Source organism: Lichenostomus cassidix, chromosome 25 (assembly GCF_008360975.1).
Source record: "Lichenostomus cassidix isolate B80296 chromosome 25, HeHo_3.0, whole genome shotgun sequence".
Taxonomy (NCBI): domain Eukaryota; kingdom Metazoa; phylum Chordata; class Aves; order Passeriformes; family Meliphagidae; genus Lichenostomus; species Lichenostomus cassidix.
In genome coordinates, this window is record NC_139505.1 from 1,558,132 (window position 1) to 1,583,235 (window position 25,104).

The 25,104-nt window shown below is 53.7% G+C and overlaps 2 protein-coding genes across 5 annotated transcripts in view; one reads left to right on the forward strand and one right to left on the reverse strand.

Annotated features, from left to right (window-relative positions):
* SNX27 (sorting nexin 27) overlaps positions 1-15,610 on the reverse strand; it is a 32,844-nt gene extending 17,234 nt beyond the window's left edge. For 2 of the 4 annotated variants that reach the window (XM_085082559.1, XM_085082560.1), the window contains exons 1-3: positions 15,310-15,609; positions 4,583-4,814; positions 552-744 (exon numbers count right to left, since the gene is read on the reverse strand). In XM_085082559.1, coding sequence (XP_084938685.1) covers positions 552-744; positions 4,583-4,814; positions 15,310-15,569 — 685 coding nt within the window. In that variant the 5' untranslated portion in view covers positions 15,570-15,609. Of the gene's footprint in view, positions 1-551; positions 745-4,582; positions 4,815-15,309 lie in introns of all 4 variants that reach the window. The other 2 variants (XM_085082557.1, XM_085082558.1) reach the window with 2 other exon arrangements.
* A 2,197-nt stretch (positions 15,611-17,807) lies between these two features.
* On the forward strand, positions 17,808-22,091 carry LOC146427186 (Fc receptor-like protein 2). Its single transcript, XM_085082584.1, has 10 exons — positions 17,808-17,866; positions 18,637-18,657; positions 18,746-18,979; positions 19,210-19,842; positions 20,473-20,742; positions 20,863-21,159; positions 21,244-21,327; positions 21,689-21,710; positions 21,799-21,878; positions 21,966-22,091. The coding sequence occupies exons 1-10, from the start codon at positions 17,836-17,838 to the stop codon at positions 22,073-22,075; spliced, it is 1,782 nt and encodes a 593-aa protein (XP_084938710.1). The 5' UTR covers positions 17,808-17,835; the 3' UTR covers positions 22,076-22,091.
* Positions 22,092-25,104: the final 3,013 nt, after the last annotated feature.

Below are 25,104 nucleotides of genomic sequence, written 5' to 3' on the forward strand. Positions count from 1 at the left end.
CCCTCCACTCCAAATCCCACCCCAAACCTCCCACCCCCCCCCATACTCCCTTTTCTCCCCCATCAAAGCAACCCAAACCCCATCAGGGTGGGAATTCTGCCATTCCTCTGGGAATTCTAGGAATCCCGTGGGAATTCCGCGATTCCCAACGGAAATCCTGGGGAATCCCGTGGGAATTTTGCCATTCCCAATGGGAATTCTGGGAATCCCATGGGAATTTTGGGAAATCCTGCAGGAATTCTGCCATTCCCAATGGGAATTTTGGGAATACCACAGTAATTCTGCAACTCCCAATGGGAATTCTGTGATTCCCAATGGGAATTCTGGGGAACACCTTGGGAATTCTGCCATTCCCAATGGGAATCCCAGGAATACCGTGGGGATTACGTGATTACCAATGGGAATTCTGGGGAATCCCACAGGAATTCTGCCATTCCCGTGGGAGTTTTGGTAATACTGCGGGGATCCCGCCGTTCCCAATGGGAATTCTGCCGTTCCCAATGGGAATTTCAGCAATCCCATGGGAATTTTGGGGATTCCCGGCTCCCTACCCTTCTCCAGGTACTCCTCCAGGCCCCTCCTGCGGGCGTCCAGCTGCTGCTCGGACAGTGAGAACGGCCACTTGCCGGGGAGGCGCGGGAAGGTGAAGTTGGCGAATTCCCTCTTCAGGTTCTGGTGGAGGATGGCGAATTCCCGATAGCGCTTGGAGCAGAGCTGGCGGCCGGCCATGTACACGTTGTACACCTGGGAATAAACGGGAAAATTGGGAAAAATGGGAAAATTGAGATTGTTCTATGAGACTCCTGTGAGATTCCCAAAAATCCTAAATGTTCCTGAATGTTCCCGAATGGAGAATTTCTGATAGCGCTTGAAGCAGAGCTGGCGGCTGGCCATGTACACATTGTACACCTGGGAATAGACAGGAAAATTGGGAAAAATCAGGAAAAATGGGAATGTTCTGTGAGATTCCTGAATATCCTAAATGTTCCTGAATGCTCCCGAATGGAGAATTCCCGATAGCGCTTGGAGCAGAGCTGGTGGCCAGCCATGTACACGTTGTGCACCTGGGAAAAACATCGGGAAAATCGGGAATAATGGGAAAATCAGGAATGTTCTGTGATATCCCTGTGAGATTCCTGAATATCCTAAATATTCCTGAATGAACCTGAACGGAAAATTCCCGATAGTGCTTGGAGTAGAGCTGGCAGCCGACCATGTCCATGTTGTGCACCTGGGGAAAACACTGGGAAAATCAGGAAAAATGGGAAAATCGGGAATGTTTATTCCCCAAATATTCCCCAAGGATTCCCAAATAAATAATCCTGAATATCCCCAAATGGAGAATCCCCAGTAGCACTTGGAACAGAGCTGGCGGCTGGCCATGTACACATTGTACACCTGGGAATAAACAGGAAAATTGGGAATGTTCTGTGACATTACTGAATATCCTAAATGTTCCTGAATGATCCTGAATGGAAAATTCCCGATAGTGCTTGGAGCAGAGCTGGCGGCCAGCCATGTCCATGTTGTGCACCTGGGGAAAACATTGGGAAAATCAGGAAAAATGGGAAAATCGGGAATGTTCTGTGAGATTACTGAATATCCTAAATATTCCTGAATGGCAAATTCGCGATAGCTCTTGGAGCAGAGCTGGTGGCCAGCTATGTAAATGTACACCTGGGAATAAACAGGAATGTTCTGTGAGATTCCCAAAAATCCTAAATGTTCATGAATGTTCCTGAATGGGGAATTCCTGATAGCGCTCGGAGCAGAGCTGGTGGCTGGCCATGTAAACATTGTACACCTGGGAAAAATGGGAAAATCAGGAATTTTCTGTGAGATTCCTGAATATTCCCGAATGGAGAATTCCTGGTAGTGTTTGGAGCACAGTTGGTGCCATGTAAATGTTGTACACCTGGGAAATTTGGGAAAATTGGGAATATTCTGTGAGATTCCTGAATATCTTAAATATCCTAAATGTTCCTGAATGTTCCCAAATGGAGAATTCCTGATAGCGTTTGGAGCACAGCTGGCACCATGGAAACATTGAAAACCTGGGAAAATCAGGGAAAATGGGAAAATTGGGAATGTTCCGTGAGATTCTTGAATGTTCCCATATGTTCCTGAATGGTAAATTCCCAGTAGCGCTGGGAAAATGGGAAAAATGGGAAAAATGGGAATGTTCTGTCAGATTCCTGTGAGATTCCTGAATATTCTAAATATCCTGAATGTTCCCAAATATTCCTGAATGGAGAATTCCTGGTAACGCTTAGACAAATGGGAAAATCGGGAATGTTCCGTGAGATTCTTGAATGTTCTCATATGTTCCTGAACGGCGAATTCCCGGTAGCAGTTAGAAAAATGGGAAAAATGGGAAAATAAGGAATGTTCTGTGATATTCCTGTGAAATTCCCGAATATCCTAAATATTCCTGAATATTCCCAGATGTTCCCGAATGGAGAATTCCCGACAGCACTTGGAGCACTGCTGGTGCCATGGAAATTTTGTACACCTGGGAAAATCAGGAATGGTCCCCAGAATTCCTAAATATTCCCCAAAAATATTCCTGAATATTCCCAAATATTCCGGAATGTCTGTGGAAACATTGGACACTTGGGAACAACAGAATTATATTGCCTAATATTCCTGAATATTCCCCAAAATCACAAATATTCCCAAAAATCCTGCTGTTTTGGGGAAAAATCCTGCTATTTTAGGAAAAAACCCCTGATATTTGAGGAAGAATCTTGCTACTTTGTGAGAAAACTGCTATTTCAGGAAAAAAAAGGGTATTTTGGGAAAATTCCCAAAAATATTCCAAAATGTAATCCATTCCTTTTGCTTTCCCACCCATCCCACACCCCAAAAACTCGAGAATGCCCACAGGGATGAAGCACCACAACCCCTGACCCTGATATTCCCAAAAAAACAATCAAACCCCGAGATCTGAGGGGAAAAACTGCTATTTTGGGGAAAATGCTGCTGTTCTGGGAAGAATTCTGCTGTTTTAGGGGGAAAATCCTGATAATTTGAGGAAGAATCCCACTGTTTTGGGGAAAAGCTGCTATTTTCAGGGGAAAACTGCTCTTTTGGGAAAAACCCTGCTATTTTGAGGAGGAATTCTGCTATTTTGAGGAAGAATTTTGCTATTTTAGGGAAAACAACCTGCTATTTTGGGGGAAAAATCCTGCTATTTCGGAGGGTAAACAAATTTCCAATAAGCCACTCTGGAAAACATGGAATCCCACACCCCAAAAACTCGGGAATGCCCAGAGGGAATCTCACAGGGATGAAACATCACAACCCCTGACCCTGATATTCCCAATAAACCAATAAAACCTCTTTGGAAAATGAGCAATTCCATGGGGAAAACAAGGAATTGTGCCAGGAAAACAAGGAATTCCATGGGGAAAATGAGGAATTGTGTGAAAACAAGGAATTGCACAGGGAAAAAGAGAAACTGTGTGGGGAAAACGAGGAATTGTGCCAGGAAAACCAGGAATTCCACAGGGAAAATGAGGAATTGTGGGAGGAAAATGAGGAATTGCGCAGGGAAAACAAGGAATTGCATGAAAACAATGAATTACGTGGGGAAAAGGAGAAATTGAACAGGAAAAACGAGGAATTCTGTGGGGAAAACAAGGAATTCCATGAGGAAAATGAGGAATTCTGTGGGGAAAATTAGGAATTGCCAAGGAAAAACAAGGAATTGCATGAAAACAAGGAATTCTGCAGGGAAAATGAGGAATTCCACGGGGAAAATGAGGAATTGTGTAGGAAAAACAAGGAATTGTGTGAAAACAAGGAATTCCATGGGGGAAACAAGGAATTCTACAGGGATGGGGAAAATGAGGAATTCTGTGGGGAAAACAAGGAATTCCACAGGGAAAATGAGGAATTGTGAAGGGAAAACAAGGAATTGTGCAGGGAAAACGAGGAATTGCATGAAAACAAGGAATTCCATGGGGAAAACAAGGAATTGTGCAGGGAAAACGAGGCATTGCACGTGGAAAATGAAGAATTCTGTGGGGAAACATGGAATTGCATGGGGAAAATGAGGAATTCCACAGGAAACATGAGGAGTTGTGTGGGGAAAACAAGGAATTCTGTGGGGAAAAAGAGAAATTGCATGGAGAAAACAAAGAATTGCACAAGAAAAACGAGGAGTTCTGTGGGGAAAATGAAGAATTCCGTGGGGAAAAATTCCACGAGGAAAACAAAGGACTGTGTGAGAACAAGGAATTCCATGGGGAAAACAAGGAATTCTGCGGGGAAAATGAGGAATTGCATGAAAACAAGAATTCCATGGGGAAAACAAGGAATTCTGCGGGGAAAATGAGGAATTGCATGAAAACAAGAATTCCATGGAGAAAACAAGGAATTCTGCGGGGAAAATGAGGAATTGCATGAAAACAAGAATTCCACGGGGAAAACAAGGAATTCTGCGGGGAAAATGAGGAATTGCATGAAAACAAGAATTCCGTGGGGAAAACACGGAATTGCGTGGGGAAAACACGGAATTGCGTGGGGAAAACACGGAATTGCGTGGGGAAAACACGGATTTCCCTTTGGCATTGCTCACCACGAACTTCTCCCCGTTCTGCTCGACGTGTTTGTAGGTGGGGATGGAGATGGGCACGGCCTGCTTCTCCGTGTAGTCATAGAAGGCCTGGCCCAGCGAGTCGTCGCCGGGGTCGAGGTTCTCTGCCTCGTGCGGCGGGACCGACAGCACCGTCAGGATCAGCTCCTTCTCGCCGGCGCGGATCAGATCCACCACCTGCTTGTGCGTCGCGCCTTCCACGTTCACCCCGTTCCTGCAGGGAGATGGGACAGGGAGAGTGGGGTCAGGGGGAGAGACTGGGGTTGGGGTGGGGTTTGTGTCCTAAAAATGTTCCCTGTTCATGTGGGAAATGGGGTTGGGAGAGTGGGGTCAGTGGGAGAGACTGGGATTGGAGAATTCACTCTGTTCCTAAGGGAAATGGGGTCAGTGGGAGAGACTGGGATTGGGGTGGGGTTGGGGGATTCACTCTGTTCCTATGGGAAATGGGATTGGGAGAGAGACCAGGATCAATGGGAGAGACTGGCATTAGGGTGTTCACGGGGGGTTTATGTCCTAAAAATGTTCCCTGTTCCAAAGGGAAATGGGATCTGGAGAGTGTGGGGTCAATGGGAGGGTGTGGGATTGGTGTGTTCCCGGGGGATTCACACCATTCCTAAGGGAAATGGGGTCGGGAGAGAGACCAGGATCAACGGGAGAGACTGGGATTGGGGTGGGGTTGGAGGATTCACTCTGTTCCTATGGGAAATGGGATTGGGAGAGTGGGATCAGGTGGGACTGGGGTGTTCACGAGGGGTCCCTGTCCCAATTCCTGCCCCAAACCTGTTCCCTGTTCCCATAAGGAATCCCATCCCAAACCCATTCCTAAGGGGAAAATGGGATCCAGATGAGAGCGGGATCAATGGGAGAGCATGGGATCAGGATGGGATTGGGGTGGAGTTGGAGGATTCACTCCATTCCTAAGGGAAATGGCATCAGGAGAGAATGGAGCCAGCGTGGGATTGGGGTGTTCACTGGGATTTATGTCCCAATATATATAAGAGAGACCAGGATCAATGGGAGAGACCAGGGTTGGAGTGGGATCAGTGTGTTCACAGGGGATTTATGCCCCAAAAATATTCCCTATTCCTGTGGGAAATGGGATTAGGAGACCAGGATCAACAGGAGAGACTGGGATTGGGGTGGGATTGGAGGATTCACTCCGTTCCTAAGGGAAATGGGGTCGGGAGAGCGTGGGGTCAGCGGAAGGGTATGGGATTGGGGCATTCACAGGGGATTTGCACCCCAAAAATGTTCCCTGTTTCTAAGGGAAATGGGATTGGAAGAGTGGGATCAACAGGAGAGACTGGGATTGGGGTGTTCACAGGGGGTTTATGCCCCAAAAAACATTCCTATAGGGAAAACAGGATCCAGGGGAGAGCGAGATCAACAGGAGAGACTGGGATTGGGGTGGGATTGGGGCATTCCCGGGGGATTCCTGCCCCAACCCATTCCTATAGGGAAAATGGGATCCAGGGGACAGCAGGATCAACAGGAGGGTGTGGGATTGGGCTTTTCCTGGGGGATTCATGCCCCAAAAATGTTCCTGTGGGATTCCCACCCCAAACCCTTTCCTGTGGGATTCTCACAGAATCGAGGGATTGGGACATTCCCACATTCCCAGAGGATTTATGCCCCAAACCCATTCTCCATTCCTACAGGGAAAACGGGATGGGGGAAACTGGGATCAAGGTGGGGTTGGGCTGTTCCCGCAGGATTCCCACCCCAAACCCATGGAATCCTCATCCCAAACCCATGGATTCCCACTCCTGGAATTCCTCATCCCAAACCCGTTCCCATGGGATTCCCACCCCAAACCTGTTCCTGTGGAATACATGGAGAATTCCAATCCCAACCCCATTCCTGTAGAATTCCCATTCCTGTGGAATTCCTGCCCCAATTCCCACCCCAAACCCATTCCCGTGGGATTGCCATCCCAAATCTGTGGGATTCCTGTCCCAAACCCATTCCTGTGGAATTCCCATTCCCATGGAATTTCCACCCCAAACTCATGGAATTCCTGCCCCAATTCCCACCCCACAATTCCCACCCCAAACCCCTTCCCATGGGATTCCTGATCCTGTGGGATTTCTGCCCCAACCCGGTTCCCATGGAATTCACATGGAATTCCCGTTCCAAACCCATGGAATTCCTGCCCCAATTCCCACCCCTGGAATTCCCACCCCAACCCTGTTCCCGTGGGATTCCTGCCAATGGATTTGTGGCTAAATCCCACTGTTTTTTTGGGATTGAGCTGTGGATGTGGATGTGGCTCTGTTGTTCTGATTACCCTCTGGAATGTTTCAAAATATTTGGGGTATTGAAAATAATTTCAATATTAAAATAATTTCGATATTTCAAAAAAAATTTAATATTAAAGCTTATTTTAATATTAAAATTATTTAGATACCAAAATACATTGAATGAAAAATAACCAAAATATTAAAATTATTCAAGTGACAGGCATCATTTAGGTCTACCAAATATTTTGTTTTTAAAATAATTAAAATGGGAAACACAATTTAAATACTTGACATAATTTTGATGTTAAAAATAATTTCAATGTTGAAATATAATTTCAATATTAAAAAAAAATTCAATATTAAAAAAATATGAAAATCACATACATATTGACCATAACTTAAATATTTTAAATAATTTCAATACTGACCATCATTTTAAAGTAAAAAATAATTTTAATATTGAAATTATTTCAATTTTTGCAGTTTCACCACTCCCTGCTGGAATGACTGAACCCAAAACTGAGCCTTTTTCCAAGACTTTCCCAAGGCTCCTCTAGAACATTCCTGACTATTCCCAAAAGCTCCACGGCCTGGATCTGGCTTTTCCCAGAAAACCTGGATCAACCTTTGGCCAAACTGCCCAGGAAAACTCATCCCAATCAACTCCAAACTTTCCAGAAATGCTGGAAAATCCAATGGAAATATGGAAAATATTCCCAAGCTACCTCTAGAACGTTCCTGGTATTCCCAAAAGCTCCATGGAATGGATCTGGCTTTTCCCAGAAAATCTGGATCACACCAGCTCAGGAAAGATCCCAACCAATCCCAAACTTCCCAGAAATGCTGAAAATCCAATGGAAATATGGAAAACATTCCCAAGCTACCTCTAGAACATTCCTGATGTTCCCAAAAGCTCCATGGCCTGGATCTGCCTTTGCCTGGAAAATCTGGATCAAACATCAGCCAAGCTGCTCAGGAAAATTCATCTCAACCAATCCCAAACCTTCCAAAACCCCATGCAAGTCCTGAAGACCCAAGAGATTCCCAAGACACCTCCAGAACATTCCTGACATTCCCAAAAGCTCCATGGAATGGATCTGCCTTTGCCCAGAAAATATGGATCAAACCTCAGCCAAGCTCAGGAAAACTCATCCCAATCAATTCCAAACTTCCCAGAAATGCTGGAAAATCTAATGGAAATATGGAAAATATTCCCAAAGCCACATCTATAATATTCCTGACATTCCCAAGAGCCCCATGGCCTGGATCTGGCTTTTCCCAGACAATCTGAATCAAATCCCAGCCAAGCTGCTCAGGAAAACAATCTGCCCCAAACTTCCCAAAATCCCATGGAAACACCAACATTCCCAAGCCATTCCAAAGCCACTCTGGAGATGAGGGATCCCTTCCCCAAAAACTGCCCGCGATGAGCCTGGAACAAACAATGCAAGGAATTTTCTCATTGTTGTGATAACGCCTCAATCTCGATTCCCACTGAGGAATTTCTCCACCAAAAAACCCGGAATTGCCCTCATTTCATTCCCAGAATCCAACATGGGATTTGGCCTTCAACCCCTGGCTCTCATCACTCCCATCCATCCGTTTTTTATGGAATTTTCCCACACAGGAATCACCCCGGAAAGGTCAGATCTCCACTTAAAATTTCAGGTGAGGGATCCGTGTTTGAAAATTCCCAACTTTTCCGGGAAATTTCCTGAGCGCCACCCTCGGGGTTTCCCTATGGAAAATCTCTTGGGGTTTCCATATCATTCCAAGAAAAGGGGATAATGAGCAACCCTTGGATGTTTGCTCCCTGAGCGAATTCCGGGAAGAGGCATGGACAGGACCCGGAATTCCCACCAAAATTACTCCCAAAAATCCCACTTTTCCATCACTTCCAGAGGGTCTTCCCAAGCTTGGATGCTTCCCAAGGAGTGGGAGGAGTCACAACTTTGGGATGAGGTCACCATGGCAACTGAGGCTGGAATCCAGGAGGGAAGGGAATGTTTGATCCAGGAGGGAAGCACCAAATCCCACAGATTTTTGGGATTCGGGAGCTTTTTCCCAAGGAAAAAGGGACGCAGGGATGTTCCTCAAGCTTCCATTTGGAGCTGGGAAATGAATCCTTGAGGGAATCCAGGGAATGCAAGGAGAGCTGGATCCCTCTGGGAAGGACATCCCAATCCAACGGATGATCCAAGGAATCCTTTCCTCTGGAAAAGCAGATCCGCAGCCACGACTCTTTCCTGTGGGATGGGAAATCCAGGAGAGCCATAACCAGCAGTATTCCAGGGGCAACTTTCGCCGAAAAATTCATTTTTTTTGGGAATGTGGAGGGGGTTCTGCCTTTGGAGCAGGTCTCCTTCCCCTTCATTCCAGCGGGAAAAGCTTGGGATTCGACGGGTGGAAGCTGCTTGGATTTCTCATGGAATTCCTCTTCCAGGGGTTCCCAAATGTTCCCACCACCCTTTTTGCAGAAGCTCCTCAGCCCAGGAAAATATTCCAGCCTCAAAATTCCCTGGATCCATGGAATGCAGTGTGGGAGACATCTCATCCAACAGCTGAGCTGGGCTGGGATCTGGGAATTTGCCATTGGGAAACTGCTGGGAAAGCCAGAGAGATCCTGGGATCTGGGAATCCTCCACTGGGAAGAACAGGAGCTGCTGGGAGACCTTGGGATCTGGGAATTCTCCCTTGGGAGCTGCTGGGAAAGCCAGAGAGATCCTGGGATCTGGGAATTGTCCATTGGGAAACTGCTGGGAAAGGCCGCGAGACGCCGGAATCTGGGAATCTCCCTCGGGAAGAATGGACAAAGCAAAATTCCGATCACACTGACATGAATGAGCAAAGTCCCCGTGACACGGAAAACATTCCGAGGCTCCTGTTCGGACAGGGAATGAATCATTTTCCACCAGGACTTTGGAAAATTCCCTGGCTCAGGGATTGTCAGGGAATTGGGGAAGATTTGTGGGGCTGGAGACCCCTGAGCTTGGATGGGGTGGATGGAGTATCCCAGAAATTCCAGAGGGGAGGAGGAGAGGGAAGGGAAAAGGGGGGAAAAAGGGGGGAAGGAATAGGGAAGGGGAGAGAAAGGAATGGAAAAGGAAGGAATGGTGAAGGAAAAGGAATTAGCTGTTTTCTGGGGTTTTTGGGGTTTTCCAGGGATCAGAGGGATTTGGGGTTTTCCAGGCTGGTCCAATCCATTCCCTAAATTTTCCAAGGTTAAGGATCCCCCTCAGACCCTCCAGCTGAGGGAACTCCTGCTGCCCATTCCCACAGCGAATTCCCAGCAGCTCCAGGACCATTCCAGTCTTTTTCAAGGCAGAGCTGGCTTTTCCTACCCCAAAAAACAGGAACTGAGCCCACAGAGAGACGGAGATTCCAATCTCCCAAGGGAAAAGCCTTCTGCCCCCCACACAAAGCCTGGGAAGACGCCGATTCCGGAGGTTATTCCATCAAAATCCATCACCTTTCTGGAGCTGCGCCGATTCCAGAGGATTCCTGGCTGCAGGAATTCCTGCATCTGGTGGGATCCAGGATCTGCCTACCCCACCTCAAACCAGCCCTTTTCCCACTCGACAATGTTTGGGATAAATCCCTTTTTCCTCCGTTCCGTCATTTCCCACGGGAGTTTCTCTTCCTGCTCGGATTAGCGATGATCGGAACTCCTGGCGCTCACCAAGAGTTCCATCAGCTCCCGCTGTCTGTCCCTGACGCCTTCAGGGATTTCAGAGCATTCCAGAGCCTTGGGAAGGCACAGGGATGAGGGGGATGCTGGATCCGGGAGGGAGGGATGGGCAGGAAGGACCTGGAGAGGGCACAGGAATCCTGGAGCATCGGGAAGTGTCAAATGAGGATCCAGAATAGTTTTTTCCCAAGGAAAACAGGCTTGGATGGAAGGTATCCAGGTTTTTCCAGGATTACAGATGAGGTGAGGAGCAGCAGAGCCACAGGTGAGTGACCACATCCCAAATATTCCCTAAAATCCCAGCAGGAACTCCTCAGGAGTGGAACAACCTCCTCAGGAAAGCAACTGCATCCCAAATATTCTGTAAAATCCCAGCAGAAATTCCTCAGGAGCGGAACAACCTCCTCAGGAAGTGTTGGATGAGGATCATGAAAGGCTTTTTCCCAAGGAAAACATGCTTGGAGTGGAGATCTCCAGGTTTTTCAGGGATTACGGATGAGTTGAGGAGCGGCACAGCCACAGGTGAGTGACCACATCCCAAGTATTCTGTAAAATCCCAGCAGAAATTCCTCAGGAGCAGAACAACCTCCTCAGGAAGTGTTGGATGAGGATCATGAATAGTTTTTTTCCAAGGAAAACATGCTTGGATAGGAGGTATCCAGGTTGTTCTGGGATTAGGGATGAGCTGAGGAGAGCCACAGGTGAGTGACCACATCCCAAATATTCCCTAAAATCCCAGCAGCAGGAACTCCTCAGGAGTGGAACAACCTCCTCGGGAAAGCGACTGCATCCCAAATATTCGCTTAAATCGCAGCAGGAATTCCTCAGGAGCGGAACAACTTCCTCGCTCAGCCTCTTCCTCCCCAGAAATTCCCGGATTCCTGCTGGGAATTCCAGGAGGTGGGAAAGAATCCCACACGGAATTAACCCTCCTGAGACACCTGGACTGTTCCAAATCCAGCTGGGAGCTCCAGGATTTCGGGAATTCCCAGCCCTGGGCACTCCAGAGGAACCGGGATGGCCAGGAAAGTGGATGCTCCCCCCTTCCCCACCCCATTCCCGGAAAAAGGAAGGAAAATCGGAGCTATTTTGGGAATTCCGGGTTATTGTTTTCTGTTCTGACATTGGAATTCCGGGAGTTGGGGTTTTGGTGAATCCGAGGAGAACGAGGGATGGGGCTGTGGGATTTTGGGGTGGGAAAGGCTGGAATTATTGGAATGTGGGAATATGGAGATGTAGGAAATATTGGAATGCTGGGATATGGGAACACTGAGCTATGGGAATGTTGGAATATAGGAAAAAAGGAATATAGAGATGTTGGAATACAGGGATATTGAAATATGGGAATAACGAAATACAGGAATATTGAAATACAGAAATACTGAAACATAGGAATGCTGAAATATTGGAAAACTGAAATACTGGAATATTGAAATATTGTGATCCAAGGCTGTTGGAACATGGGAATACAGGAATATAGGAAAACAGGGATATAGAGGTGTGGGAATACAGGGACATTGGAATACTGTAATACAAGGATAATGAAATATAGGAATACAGCACTGCTGGAATACTGCATTATTGGAACAGAGAAATGCTGAAATATTGAAATGCTGGAATACTGAAATACAGGAATATAGAAATATTGGGATACAAGGCTATTGGAATATGGCAAGAGCCAATCTGGCAGCCCTACAGGACACGAGGACAAAACAAAGCCACTTTTCCCAGGAAATAAATGGATAAACCAAGAGGAAATTCCCAATTTTTCCAGGGATACCAGGGATCAGAGACCCCAGGCAGAGCTCCCTCATCATTAATTCCATTAATTAATTCCTGGGAATTCCCAGGTCCTCACCAGGCCCTGCCCGCAGAATCCCAAAATTCCAACACCAGGCTCCGAAACTCCCTCTGATCCCAAATCCAGAGTTTGAAATGTTCCCAAAAAAACGCAGGAAAATTTCATCCCAACACTCCCAAAACCCTCTGCCCTCCGCCTGGGAATGCTGCTCCCTCAATTGGATAATCCAGGTGCAGAATTCCCTCTGCTCCCAGTGCTTCTCCCGCACGGAAAAATCAAAGGATCGGGAATTTGGGTCAGCTGGGACACAGCCAAATCCCAGCCAGGATTTCTGCAGGATTCACAGGCCACGAGAGGGTCCAGACAGCTCCTCACACCCCCTGGACTTCCAAACATTCCCAAAGCTTGGAAATCCCTGGAATTAATCAGTAATTGGGTTTAATGGACCCGGAGCAAAGGGCAACCTGGAGGGATCCAGAGGGATCCATAAAAAACAACCCCCAGTGCTGGGATTTGAGGGATTTGGGCCCAAAAGTTTAAGGATTTTAGGGTTTGGGGGGGAAGATGAGTTTTCCTGCAGCATGAATATTCCCATGGGAAGGTGTTTTGCGAGTCAAAGTTACAATTTTGGAGGTCAAAAAGCAGCTGGAGAATATGGGATTCTGGGAAGAGCCAGGACTGGGAGGTTTATCCCAAAAAATCCAAAGGTTTTGTCCCTAAGAATGCCCTCCTGATGTCCCTAGGAGGGTCCTCACATTTAAATCCAAGGGTTTATCCCTAAAAATGCCTCCCTGACCATTCTATGTTGAAATCCAAGGGTTTATCCCTAAAAATGTCTCTCTGACCATTCCATGTTGAAATCCAAGGGTTTATCCCTAAAAATTTCCCTCTGACCATCCCAGAAAGGTCCCTATTTTAAAATCCAAGGAGTTTATCCTTAAAAATGCCTCCCTGACCATCCCAGGCTGAAATCCAAGGGTTTCCCCTTTAGGGGCTCCTGTAAGACCCCCAAAGCCCCCAGTGAGGGGTGGGGGGCTCAGCCCCACCCCCTTTGGGACCCCCCAATTCCTCAGTGAGGCTCAGACCCCTCAGGACCCCCAAATCTCACCAAGCGACCCTCAAAGTCCCCTCACGACCCCCCAAACCTCACAGGAACCTCTCCAAGAGACCCTCAAAAGTCCCCTCAGGACCCCCCAGACCTCACCAAGGGACACTCAAAACCCCTTTAGGAACCCCCAATCTCCCAGCAAGGGATGAGGGTCTCAGCCGCCCTCACCTAGGGACCCTCAGAGCCCTCAGACCCCCCAAACCTCACAACACCCTCACCAAGGGACCTGCAGACCCTTCAGGATTCCCCAAATTCTCACCAAGAGCTGGGGGTCTCAATCCCCCCTCATGACATCCTCACCAAAGGACCGTCAGCCCCCTCAGGACACCCCAAAACCTCAGCAAAGGACCCTCAGGACACCCCAAACCTCACCAAAGGACCCTCAGGACACCCCAAACCTCACCAAAGGACCCTCAGGACACCCCAAAACCTCAGCAAAGGACCCTCAGGACACCCCAAACCTCACCAAAGGACCCTCAGGACACCCCAAACCTCACCAAAGGACCCTCAGGACACCCCCAAACCTCACCAAAGGACCATCAGGACACCCCCAAACCTCACCAAAAGACCTTCAGGATCCCCCCAAACCTCACCAAAGGACCATCAGGACACCCCCAAACCTCACCAAAGGACCGTCAGCCCCCTCAGGACACCCCAAAACCTCACCAAAGGACCGTCAGGACACCCCAAAACCTCAAAGGACCCTCAGGACACCCCAAACCTCAGCAAAGGACCCTCAGGACGCCCCAAAAACCTCACCAAAGGACTGTCAGGACACCCCAAAACCTCACCAAAGGACCCTCAGCCCCCTCAGGACACCTCAAAACCCATCAAGGGCTCCGTCCCCCCTCACCAAAGGACCCTCATGACCCCCAAAATTCCCAGCAAGGGCTGGGGGCTCAGTCCCCCCTCATGACACCCTCACCAAGAGACCCTCAGGATCTCCCCAAACCCCACCAGAGACCCCTCAGGACTCCCAAAATTCCCAGCAAAGGCTGGGGGTTTCAATCCCCTTCATGACACCCTCACCAAGCGACCCTCAGCACCCCAAAACCTCAGCAAAGGACCCTCAGAGCCCCTCAGGACTCCCCGGTATTTCCACCAAGGGCTGGAGGTTCATCTCCCTATCATGACACCCTCAGGATGTCCCCCAAGCCTCACTGAAAGACCCTCAAAGCCTCCTCAGGACCCCCGAATTCCCAGCAAATGATCTCAACCTCCCTCATGACTCCCTCAGCAAACGACCCTCAGCTCCCTCAAGACCCCCAAAACCCATCAAGGGCCAGCAGTGTCAATCCTCCTCACCCTCAGTCCCCTCAAGACTCTCCTGAAACTGGTGACACCTTCACCAAAAGACCCTCAGAGCCCCCTCAGGACCCCCAGAATTCCCAGCAAAGGCTGCAGCTCAGTCCCCCCTCATGACACTCTCACCAAAAGACCCTCAGAGTCCCCTCAGAACACCCCAAAATTCCCAGCAAAGGATCCCAACCTCCCCCTCATGACCCTCAGCCCCCTCAGGATCCCCCAAACCTCACAACAGCCTCACCGAGGGACCTGCAGACCCTTCAGGATTCCCCAAATTCCTACCTAGGGCTGGGGGTCTCAATCCCCCCTCACCACACCCTCAGCCCCCTCAGAACCCCAGCAAAACCCGCGAGTCCCAACCTCCCCCTCATGACACCCTCACCAAACGCCCCTCACCCCTCTCAGGACACCCCAAACCTCACCAAAAGCCCCTCAGCACCCCCTCATCGCCCCCAACCCCTCCGAGCCCATTCAGCACCGCCGTTCCCCCCCTTCCCCGGGCTGTGTCGGTGCGTGTGGGGGGCTGGCTGCCGGGGGGCTGTGGGTGGGCGGCCCCCCCGTACTCACACCTCCAGGATGCGGTCCCCCTTGCGCACCCCAGCGCGGTCGGCGGCTCCTCCGCCCAGCACGGCGCTGACGTGCTGCAGCGGCGCGTACAGCTCGCCGTTGATGCTGCGCAGCTGCCCGCCCTCGCTCACTTGCCCGCGGACGTTAAAGCCGTAGCCGGACTCGGATTTCACGATGCGGACGACGCGGGGCCCGCCCGGCGGTCCTTCCCCGGCTCCGTTCCGCGCCCCCGGCCGCGCTTCGCCCTCCTCGTCCGCCATCTTGGCCTCCGCGCACGGCGCGCGTCACGAGACCGGGCCCGCGCCGGCCGCCGTAGCGACGCGCCCCCCCTCCCTCCGCGCCGCGGGGTGTGATGGGAAATGTAGTCCGCGAACCGGCGGAGATCCGTTAGAACGGGCGGGGCCGCGGGGGGTGATGGGAAATGGAGTCCGGAAAGGGGGAGAGGAGGGGAGGGTGCAGCGCATGCGCTGTGAGCGTGGGAATGGGGGTGTTGCCATGGGAACGGGGCTGTTGTCATGGGAAGGAGGGGCTGTTGCCGTGGGAACGGAGGGGTTGTTACGGCGGGAATGGGGGTTACAGGTGCTTTGGGATCGGGGAGGATTGTAACCACGGGAACGGGGTCTGTTAGCGTGGGAATTGGGGTGTGGGCATATGAAGGGGTGGTTGCCATGGGAATGGGGGTGTTGCCATGGGAACGGGGGTGTTGCCATGGGAACAAGGGGGCTGTGGGCGTGGGACCGGGAGGGTGTTGTTGCCAGGGGAACGTGGACTGAGGGCGTGGGGACAGGGACCTGTTGGCACGGGAAGGGGGACTTTTGCCATGGAAATGCGACGCTGTTGCTATGGGAACGGGGTGGGGTTGTTGCCATGGGAATGTGGGGGATGTTGCCACGGAAGCAGGGGGTGCAGTTTCCACGGGAACAGGAAGGGGGCGCTGTGCGGGGCGGTGCCGTGCGGTGATGTCACTGTTGTGATGTCACGGGTGTGACGTCATGTATGTGCCCTCATGGGTGTGATGTCACACTTACTCCCAAGGTGGCAATGGGGCCCCAGTACCAGGCTGGGGGTCAGGGCCAGGCCTGGGGGGTGTGGGACTTGGGGGGTTCCCTGGGGGTCATTGCCAGGGTCGAGGGGGGGCTCAGGGGTTCCAGGGGTCTCATGGTCATTCCTAGGGATCTTGGAGGTCCTGAGGGTCCATGGGCATCACCACCAGGGCCAAGGGGTCCAGGGGACTCAACTCCAGGACCAGGGGATTCATAGGGATCAGGAGTGCAGGGATCCAGGGGTATTGGGGGTACAGCAGTGTCACCACCAAGGCCAGGGCACTCAGGGGTCTTGGGGGCTCCAGAGGTGTCACTGCCAGGGCCAGGGGGTCACAGAGAATAAGGGTCGAGGGCTCTTGGGGGACCATGGGCCTCATGGTTGTTCCCAGGGGCCTCCAGGGTCCAGGGGTCCACAAGCCTCATGGTCATTCCCAGGGGTCCAGAGCACCTGGGTGTCCATGGGGCTCATGGCCAGGCCTGGGGGTGCACAGGTTCTGGGGCTCCAGGGTGTCACTGCCAGGGTCACGGGGTCACAGGGATCAAGGGTCCAGGGGTTTTGGGGTCCATTAGCCTCGTGGTCATTCCCAGAGGTCCTGGAGGTCCAGGGGTCTCAATTCCAGGGCTGGAGGTTCACAGGAATCAGGGGTCATGGGGTGATGGGCAGAGGTGGCACTGTCACTGTCACTGTCACTGTCACTGTCATTGCCGCTAACTCTTCCCATGGGGACATCCCCGAGCTCATGACTCCTCCACTGTGGTGTCACTATGGGGGGAAGGAGGAAACAGATAGGGACAGGGACAGGGACAGAGACACCTCCCGGGCTGTGTCACACCCTCCCCACCACCAGAACTGTCCCCAGTGTCCCACCTAGGACAGCCCCCCCAAGGCTGTGTCACTCCCAAGGGTGACAAAAAGGGGAAATAAGGAGAGGAAAAGGCCCAGATTGGGGGTGGGGAGAGGTTTGGGGAACCCCAAAAAAAGGGGGGGGTGGGGCAGCAGAGCCCCGCCTGTACACCTGGAGGGGCTTTTCTGTCACAGTCCTGGGGAGGGGACATGGGGACAGGGCGACAATGGTCCTTGGGATCCCCCACCTGTGGGGACCTCCATTCCTGGACCCCCCCATTCCCTGAGACCCCTATCCTGGGACACACTTGGGGACACACAGTCCCTGCTGCATCCCCAGAGGGTCACACCATGTCCCTACCCTGTCCCACCATGTCCCAGCATGTCCTCACCATCACCCCCATGTCCCTGCTGTGTCCCCACAGTGTCCCTCCATGTCCCCACCGTATCCCACCAAAACCCGTCATGTCCCACCATGTCCCCACCCTGCTGCCACCCAGCCCCCACCCTGTGCCACCAACACGTGGGGACAAGATGTAAATTCTCTTCCTTCCTCTTTATCTCAAGAACCACCATGCTGGGGGGAGGTGGCCCTGGCAGTGTGTGTGACAGCCAGCCTGGCTCGCTGGGGACACCAGGATGGCTGGGAAGGTGACACTGCTCCTGTGGGGTGAGTGAGACACAGACTGGTGGGGAGGGGACACGGGGGGTAGCGGGGTCCCCTGATGTTCCCAAGGCCAGCAGAGCCAGTGGGGGACAGAGGCAGTGGCCCTCCAGTGTGACCAGGGCTGTGGGGTGGCTGTGGGGACAGGGATGTGGGGACAGGGATGTGGGAAGTGACACCTTGGGGCTGGGGCAGCTGTGGGGACAGGGATGTGGGGAGTGACACCTTGGGGCTGGGGCAGCTGTGGGGACAGGGACAGGGGACAGGGATGCAGGGATAATGGGAGAAGGGGACAAGCACCGTGAGGATGTGGCCATGGGGACAGCACCCATCAGAATGGGACTGTGGGGACAGAACCATGGGGATGTGGCTGTGGGGACAGGGGCTGTGCCAGGGCTGGTGGGGGTGACCTGTGCCAGCATGGGGTGGCTGTGGTGTCCCCATGCCTGGGATGATCACACTGTCCTCATGTCCTGGATGTCCGCACTGTCCCCATGTCTGGGATGTCCCCATGTCCTCCCCCAGCCCGGGGTGCCCTCAGTGTCCCCATCCCCGAGGCCTCCGTGACTCACGGATGTGGCATGTGGGTGGCTGTGACACTGAGCTGTCCCCTGGGAGCCTCTCCAGTCCTGCTGGGGACAGTCCCCGAGCACTTTCCCATCAGAACTGGTGTCCCCACGGGGACAGCTCAGGGACAGCCCCACACCCAGTGCCCCCGCGTGTCTCTGTCCCTGTGCTGCCACCCCCAGTCAGACGCTGTCCCTTCTCCCTTCCAGCCCAGACCCTCAGCCTCGCTGGTGAGTCCCCAAGGGATGCCATGTCCCTACTCCACTGTCCCCAGCCTCACGGTGGCCCTGGCAGGCTGGTGTCCCCTGTCACCTGCAGGTGCCCAGACCACCCAGCTCCTCGTGTATCCCCCCTGGACACCAGCGGTGCTGTGGGACCCAGTGACACTGACCTGCCAGGGCTCGGGGACCCCCGGTGATACCAGGTGGTACAAGGATGGGAAGCGCTGGTGGAAAGAGTACGGAGTCCACCAATTCCATGTCACCGAGGTTGGCACCTACAAGTGTTACCGACCTGGCACCAGGGTCAGCCCCTCCGTGAGCGTTGTAAATGGTGAGGGAGGTTTGTGTCCCCAGCCTGGCATCCACGGGAACCCCGAGGGCTCTGAGTGAGCTCTGCTTACTGGGTCACCCCCTCGTGTGACCAGAGCCTGTCCCCTGCACATGGGGACATCCCAGAGCATCCCAGTGCGAGGGGACCTCCTGTTGGGACTGGGGACACCTGGGGCACTCCTGGTGCCATCAGGAACTGCCGGGTGTGATGTGTCCCCATTCGTCCTGCAGATGAGCTGGTGCTGCAGGTGCCAGCGTGGGCGCTGCTGGAGGGGGACACGGTGACACTGCGCTGTCGGGGCTTGTGGAACAAATCGGTCACTGAGGTGCACTTCTACCATGACGGGAAGTATCTGAGGGGGCGTCTCGATGGGACCGAGCTGTCCCTGTCCCCCTTGAAGGTGAACGACACCGGTGGCTACCACTGCATGGGTTGGGTGAAAAACTTCATATTGTGGCGGGAAGTGTCGAAGGTTGTGACAGTGACAGTGCACGGTGAGCACCCAAAACCCCCACAGCCCCACAGCCTGTCCCCAGCACACTCAGGGTCACTACCGTCCACTCCCATCTCCTTCCCAGAGCTCTTCACGGTGCCGGTGCTGGAGCTGGAGGGTCCCACCGAGCCCACTGAGGGATCCCCCCTGAATCTCAGCTGCCTCAGCACCCCCAGCCCCCTGCGGCCCCGAGCCCCCCTCCTGCACCTCTTCTACCGGGACGGGCAGTTGCTGGGGGGCCCGCAGGGGTCCCCGCAGCTCCTGCTGCCCGCCGTGGGGGTCTCCCACTCGGGCAGTTACAGCTGCGAGGTGCGCTCCGAGGGGGGGGCCGTGCGGAAGAGCAGCGCCCGGCTCCGCGTCACGGTGCGCAGTGAGTGCGGGGATGGGCACGGCAACCACACAGCCTCCCCGGGTACCCCAGCTCTGCCCGTGTCCCCCCAGCCCTCCCTGACACCTTTCCCGGCTCCCCTCATCCCTTCACAGGTCTCTCCCCAGATCACCCCCTCCCTGCCCCGGGTCTCCCCATTCTTTCCCAACATCCTGCTTGAGTCCGCTCAGCCCCACCTGGAGACCTTCATCCTCTCCCTGGTTCTTTCCTGGGTCTCCCAATCCTTTCTCAGGTCCCATCCCGGGTCCCCCACCCCTGTCTGGGTACTCCTATCCCTCTCTGGCAACCTCCCCAGGTCCCCTCCCTCCCACTCTGAGGTCCCCCCATGGTCCCCAGGTCCCCACATCCCCGTCTGGTTCCCCACAGCCCTCCCTGGAGTTCCCCCATCCCTCTCCATGTGTCTCTGCCCAGAATTCCCCATCCTCACTGGGGTCTCTTCCCAGGCTCCCCCCCATTTCTGTGCCCCCTTCTCCCTCCCTGGGGTCCTCCCACCCCTCTCCAACCCTACCTGTGTCCCTCCCTGTCCCCGTATCCCTCCCTGTCCCCTGCTGTCCCCTGTTCTCTCCTGGTGTCCTCAGTCCCTCACTGTCCTCTGCTGTCCCCTTCTCACAGGGATCCCAGTATCAGGGGTGTCCTTGTCAGCACAGCCACCCAATGGACAGGTGGTACTGGGTGACAGCCTGGTGCTGAGCTGTGCAGTGGCCACAGGGACAGGTCCTCTGTCCTTCTCCTGGCACCGGGAGGGCTCGGGGACACCGCTGGGCACTGGCCCCCGCCTGGAGCTGAGCCATGTTGGGGACAGTGACAGTGGCCACTACCAGTGCCGGGCCAGTGATGGGGACAGCACAATTGAAAGTGACCCATTGATTGTCACTGTCCTGGGTGAGTGAGACCCTTGGGCTGGGGGAGATCCCACCCATGATATTGTCATCCCCCCATCCCCTCCCCCCACACCTGATGCCATCCCCTCCCCCACCCTCAGCCCCGTCTCTGTCCCCGCAGTGCCCGTGGCCAATGCCACCATCACCCCTGGCCCCCCGGCACTCCAGGTGCACACAGGTGACCCCGTGACCCTGCGCTGCTCGGTGCAGGTGGGCTCAGCACCTGTCACCTTCACCTGGCTGCACGACGGGCAGGAGGTGGCCCAGGGTCCCCTCCTGGAACTTGGGGACGTCGATGTGGGACATTCTGGCACCTACCAGTGTGTGGCCACCAACCAGCTGGATGAGCACCGCGTGTTCCGGGCGCTCAGCCCAGAGCTGGCCCTGGAGGTGACACTGCAGGAATACTGGGGCACAGGTGGGGTCATATGGGGTCACTCTGGGGGTTCAGGACCCCTGGGATGACAGGTGACCCCAATGTGTCTCTGTCTCTTTCCTGCAGTGGCCGCAGGGGTTGGTGGTTCCCTGTTGTTTCTGGTTCTGCTACTGGCTGTCATCTTGGCCTGGCGCCGGTGGCACCACCTGGGTGGGTGACAATGGGGTCATGGGGGTCTCTGGGAGCTGTAGGATTTGGGGGTCTATAGCCTGACTTGGGGTGGGGCTGAGCCCCCAGTGACCTTGGCTGGGCTCCTGTAGGGTTTAGGGAGGTGCTGGAAGGTCGGGCAGGGATGTTGGGGGTTCTTTCAGGGGTTCTGGGGGAGTTTGGAGGGCTTTGAGGTTTTGAACCTGAGTTGGCTGGGGACACTGGGGGAGTTAATGAATTCTGGGGGGCTTCAGCGATGCTTGGGGGTCCCGGGGGGAGGTGAAAGTCCTGTCAGTGTTCAGGATTCCTGAGTGTGGTCATGGCCCTGGGACCCCACAGTCACCCCCTGATCTTTCCTTTGCAGCCTCCAGGAAGCACCAGGAAAGGTGAGTTGGGGGCTCCAGCCATGACCCCCCTATTACCCCCAGCCCCACAATTCTCCATCTCCTCCCACACACCCCCTTATCCCAGCAGGGTCCCCCCGGAGCCCCCAGCCCCCCCAGAGGAGGAGGAGGTGCTGTACAGCCATGTTGTGATCACCAAGCAGACAGGCAGTGAGTACAGGGTGGGAGGTGACAGTGACACGTCACCCACAGGTGTCACTCCCTACCTTGGTCCCCCCAAACTGGTGTCTCTTTCAGGGTCCCCCAACATCACCCCACCCCAGGACCCCCAGGTGACCTACGCAGAGCTGCCGAGATCCCATGGGCAACGGCGGGAATCCAGTGACATCTATGAGAATGTGCTGTGACAATGGGGGACACTGGGGGGCATGGGGGGACACTGGGAGCACTGGGTGACACTGGGGGCACTGGAGATCCCCACCCATGGGCACCAACACCTCTGTGTGCTTCCCCTATAAACCAGGGGCTGCTGCCCCTCCCCTCCCAGGGGAGGCACAAAAGGCAAAGATTCCAAAGGGCTGAGAGAAGAACAATTTCCTGCAAACAGCAACGACAGAAAAAACCCAACAGCAACAGCAACAAGATTCAGAATCAAAAGGGTCACAAAAGGAATGATTTCCAGGGAAAGCCCCAACAAGGAACAAACCCCACATGCTGCCCCCAGCACGATTCCCCCACCAGGAGGAACCTGGCAGGGCTCTGGACCTTCATTGCTTTGATGGCCAAAGCAGCCTTCAGGAGGCTCTGCATTCTCTTCACCTCTGTCTCCAAACCCTCCTCTGCTGTGTTCCCCCACACTGTGATGTCACCAAGGCACTGTGGGTGTTCCAGAGTCTCCTCCTGTCTCGGTTTGAAAGACAGGTGTCTGCTAAGAGAGGTTGAACCCTCCCTTAGGACAGAGAATGTGATCTCCCCTCCCTCTGAATTATTTCAATTTTGAAAATCAAGGGATTTCAGGCAAAGGTATGGGAAAAGGAATATCAGTTCATTACTAGCATCTATAAACAAGCAGTAACAATAATAGCAACCATAACTAGACCCAGAAACCAATGGCAGATGACTTGTGAGCTGCTGAGCCTTTTCCCATGTGGTGTAATCACGGTCACAAGCAGCAGGGGCGCTGTTGAGCTCCCGGTCGGGCAGGGCAGGTGCGATGACTGCCGAGCGGCTGCAGGTGGCGCTGTGGCGCAGGGTCAGGTCAGCCTCAGACAGCTGATAATGGCAGAAGAGGCTGAGAAAGCAGGCAGGGCAGCAAGCAGCTCGGAGCGACGAGCAGGGCGGCAGGGGCAGGAGCTGGCTCTCCCCGGCTAGCCAGCGAGGTAGCAAGAGCTCCGCAGTCACAGCAGACACGACAGTCTTGTGCGGCAGAGCGGGGAGGGCGGCAGGGACAGCTGGACCCCCTGTCAACTGCTGCGAAAAAATGCAGCCGGGGAAAAGCGCACTTCCCAGTGGGAAAGAGGTTAAATCTAAGCTCACCCAGCCAAGAGGAGAAAGGCAGAGCACAGCTGGATTTTCCTGTGGTCGCAGCCAGAAGCAATGAGCAGCCTCTCCTCTCGGTGTCCAGACGACCAGAGTGCCAGTTCCAATGGCCAGTTCCTGCCTTACCCTGCCCTGCCCAAGCACAGCCTTTTGTCTCTTACAAAAGAGTTGATGGCTCTAATCACCCAGCTATTTGTTGCTTAGTAACAGGAATGGAGAAAAAAATCTCAAGGCTCCCCAACCTCCGACACCCCCTTCTCCAGGGCAGTTGGGATCAATCCATGGCACAGGGTGAGGTGTCAGAGACAGGAACAGTTTGATGTCTGGAGACAATTTGGAACACCAGTGTGTGATAGGGGATTGGTCAGGCCTTGCTTTGTTAGTGACAGGGCCCTGTGTGTCCATCAGTCTGTCAGCCATGGCACACAGGGACAGTGTGATGCTCTGTCCAACCCAACTCCTGAGTGGCCAAGTTAGCGGAAGTCCCACCTGGGGGGAGGGCCCATGGTGGCCCAGGGGCTTAAAAGGCAGAGCATGAAGTGGTCACATGTCTGACCCTGCTTTCTCTTGGAGTGTCTGTCCCATCCACACTGGAACCCTGGATTTGGCAGCTGTCTTGGTTTAAAGACAAATCTGCCAAGGAGGGTGGGAATATTCCTGGAATGGAAAGAAGATGCCTCACTCCAAATTATTATAACTTCAAAAATTTCAGGGCTTCCAGGCCTAACTACAGAAAAAGGAATAACAGTTCTTTACTAGAAAATAAAGAGAACAGAAGAGATCAAACAACACAATAACAGAAGCTTCCAACCTGCTCAGAGCTGTTTTTCCTTATTTGGTGTCAATATGACCACGGCCAGCAGGGGGCGCTGCAGGGATCGCTTAGGCCAGCAGGGGGCGCTGCGGAGCTCACTCAAGCCAGCAGGGGGCGCTGCAGGGATCACTCCGGCCAGCAGGGGGCGCTGCAATCCCAGCTGGATCCCCTCGGCAGCCATGGCAGCCTCGGGCAGAGCAAAGAGGGGAAATCGCTCCTTTTGCAATCTCACAGCACCAATCAGTCCCGGCAGCTCCACCGGCAGTGGGCAGAAGCGGTGAAGGCTGCAGCTCAGATCGCAGTGCCGAAAGGCAGCACAACAGTGTCCTGGCCAGACACACACCCTGTGCAACACACACACCACTGCTCTCCCCAGTCCCGAATGGAAGGAAGGAAGCACCCACCCCCCAGCTGAGTGTCAGCTGCACAACAGCACCTCTCATGGCATTACGGCACATTTCCCCAAAACCCACAGCCTTTCAGTCCCTTTCCCTCAGTGTCCAATTCTCCAGTCCAGCAGTGACAGCCCCTGATGACACCCAGGAGCAGAACTAGGAACAGGAGGGTCCTGACAGCACCCACGGCCACCGCTGGGGACAGAAGGGGTCACAGCAGGGTCACCTGTCACCGTGGGGATCCTGCAATCCCCCATGACCCCGTATGACCCCACCTGTGCCCCAGTGTCCCCGCAGTGTCACCTCCAGGGCCAGCTCTGGGCTGAGCGCCCGGAGCATGCGGTGCCTGTCCAGCTGGTTGGTGGCCACGCACTGGTATGTGCCGGAATGTCCCACACCGATGTCCCCAAGCTCCAGGAGGAGGACAGGACCTTGATGATGCCCAGTCTGTTGGGGAGGGGCTGTGGGGCATTGGGGTGTGATCTGTGGGGTTCTGGCTGTGGGGTGCTCACCGTGCACCATCACTGTCACCATCGCTGTCACCGGCACTGACTCCTCTGTCAGTGAGCCCTGAGCTCAAGCAGTCCCCGCTGCGGTGGCAGCAGCTGCAGAGGGCAGGGACAGGACCCCCCCGGGCTGTGTCACTCGGCAGGGCAGCCCCACCCCCGAAACAAGAAAGGGAAATGAA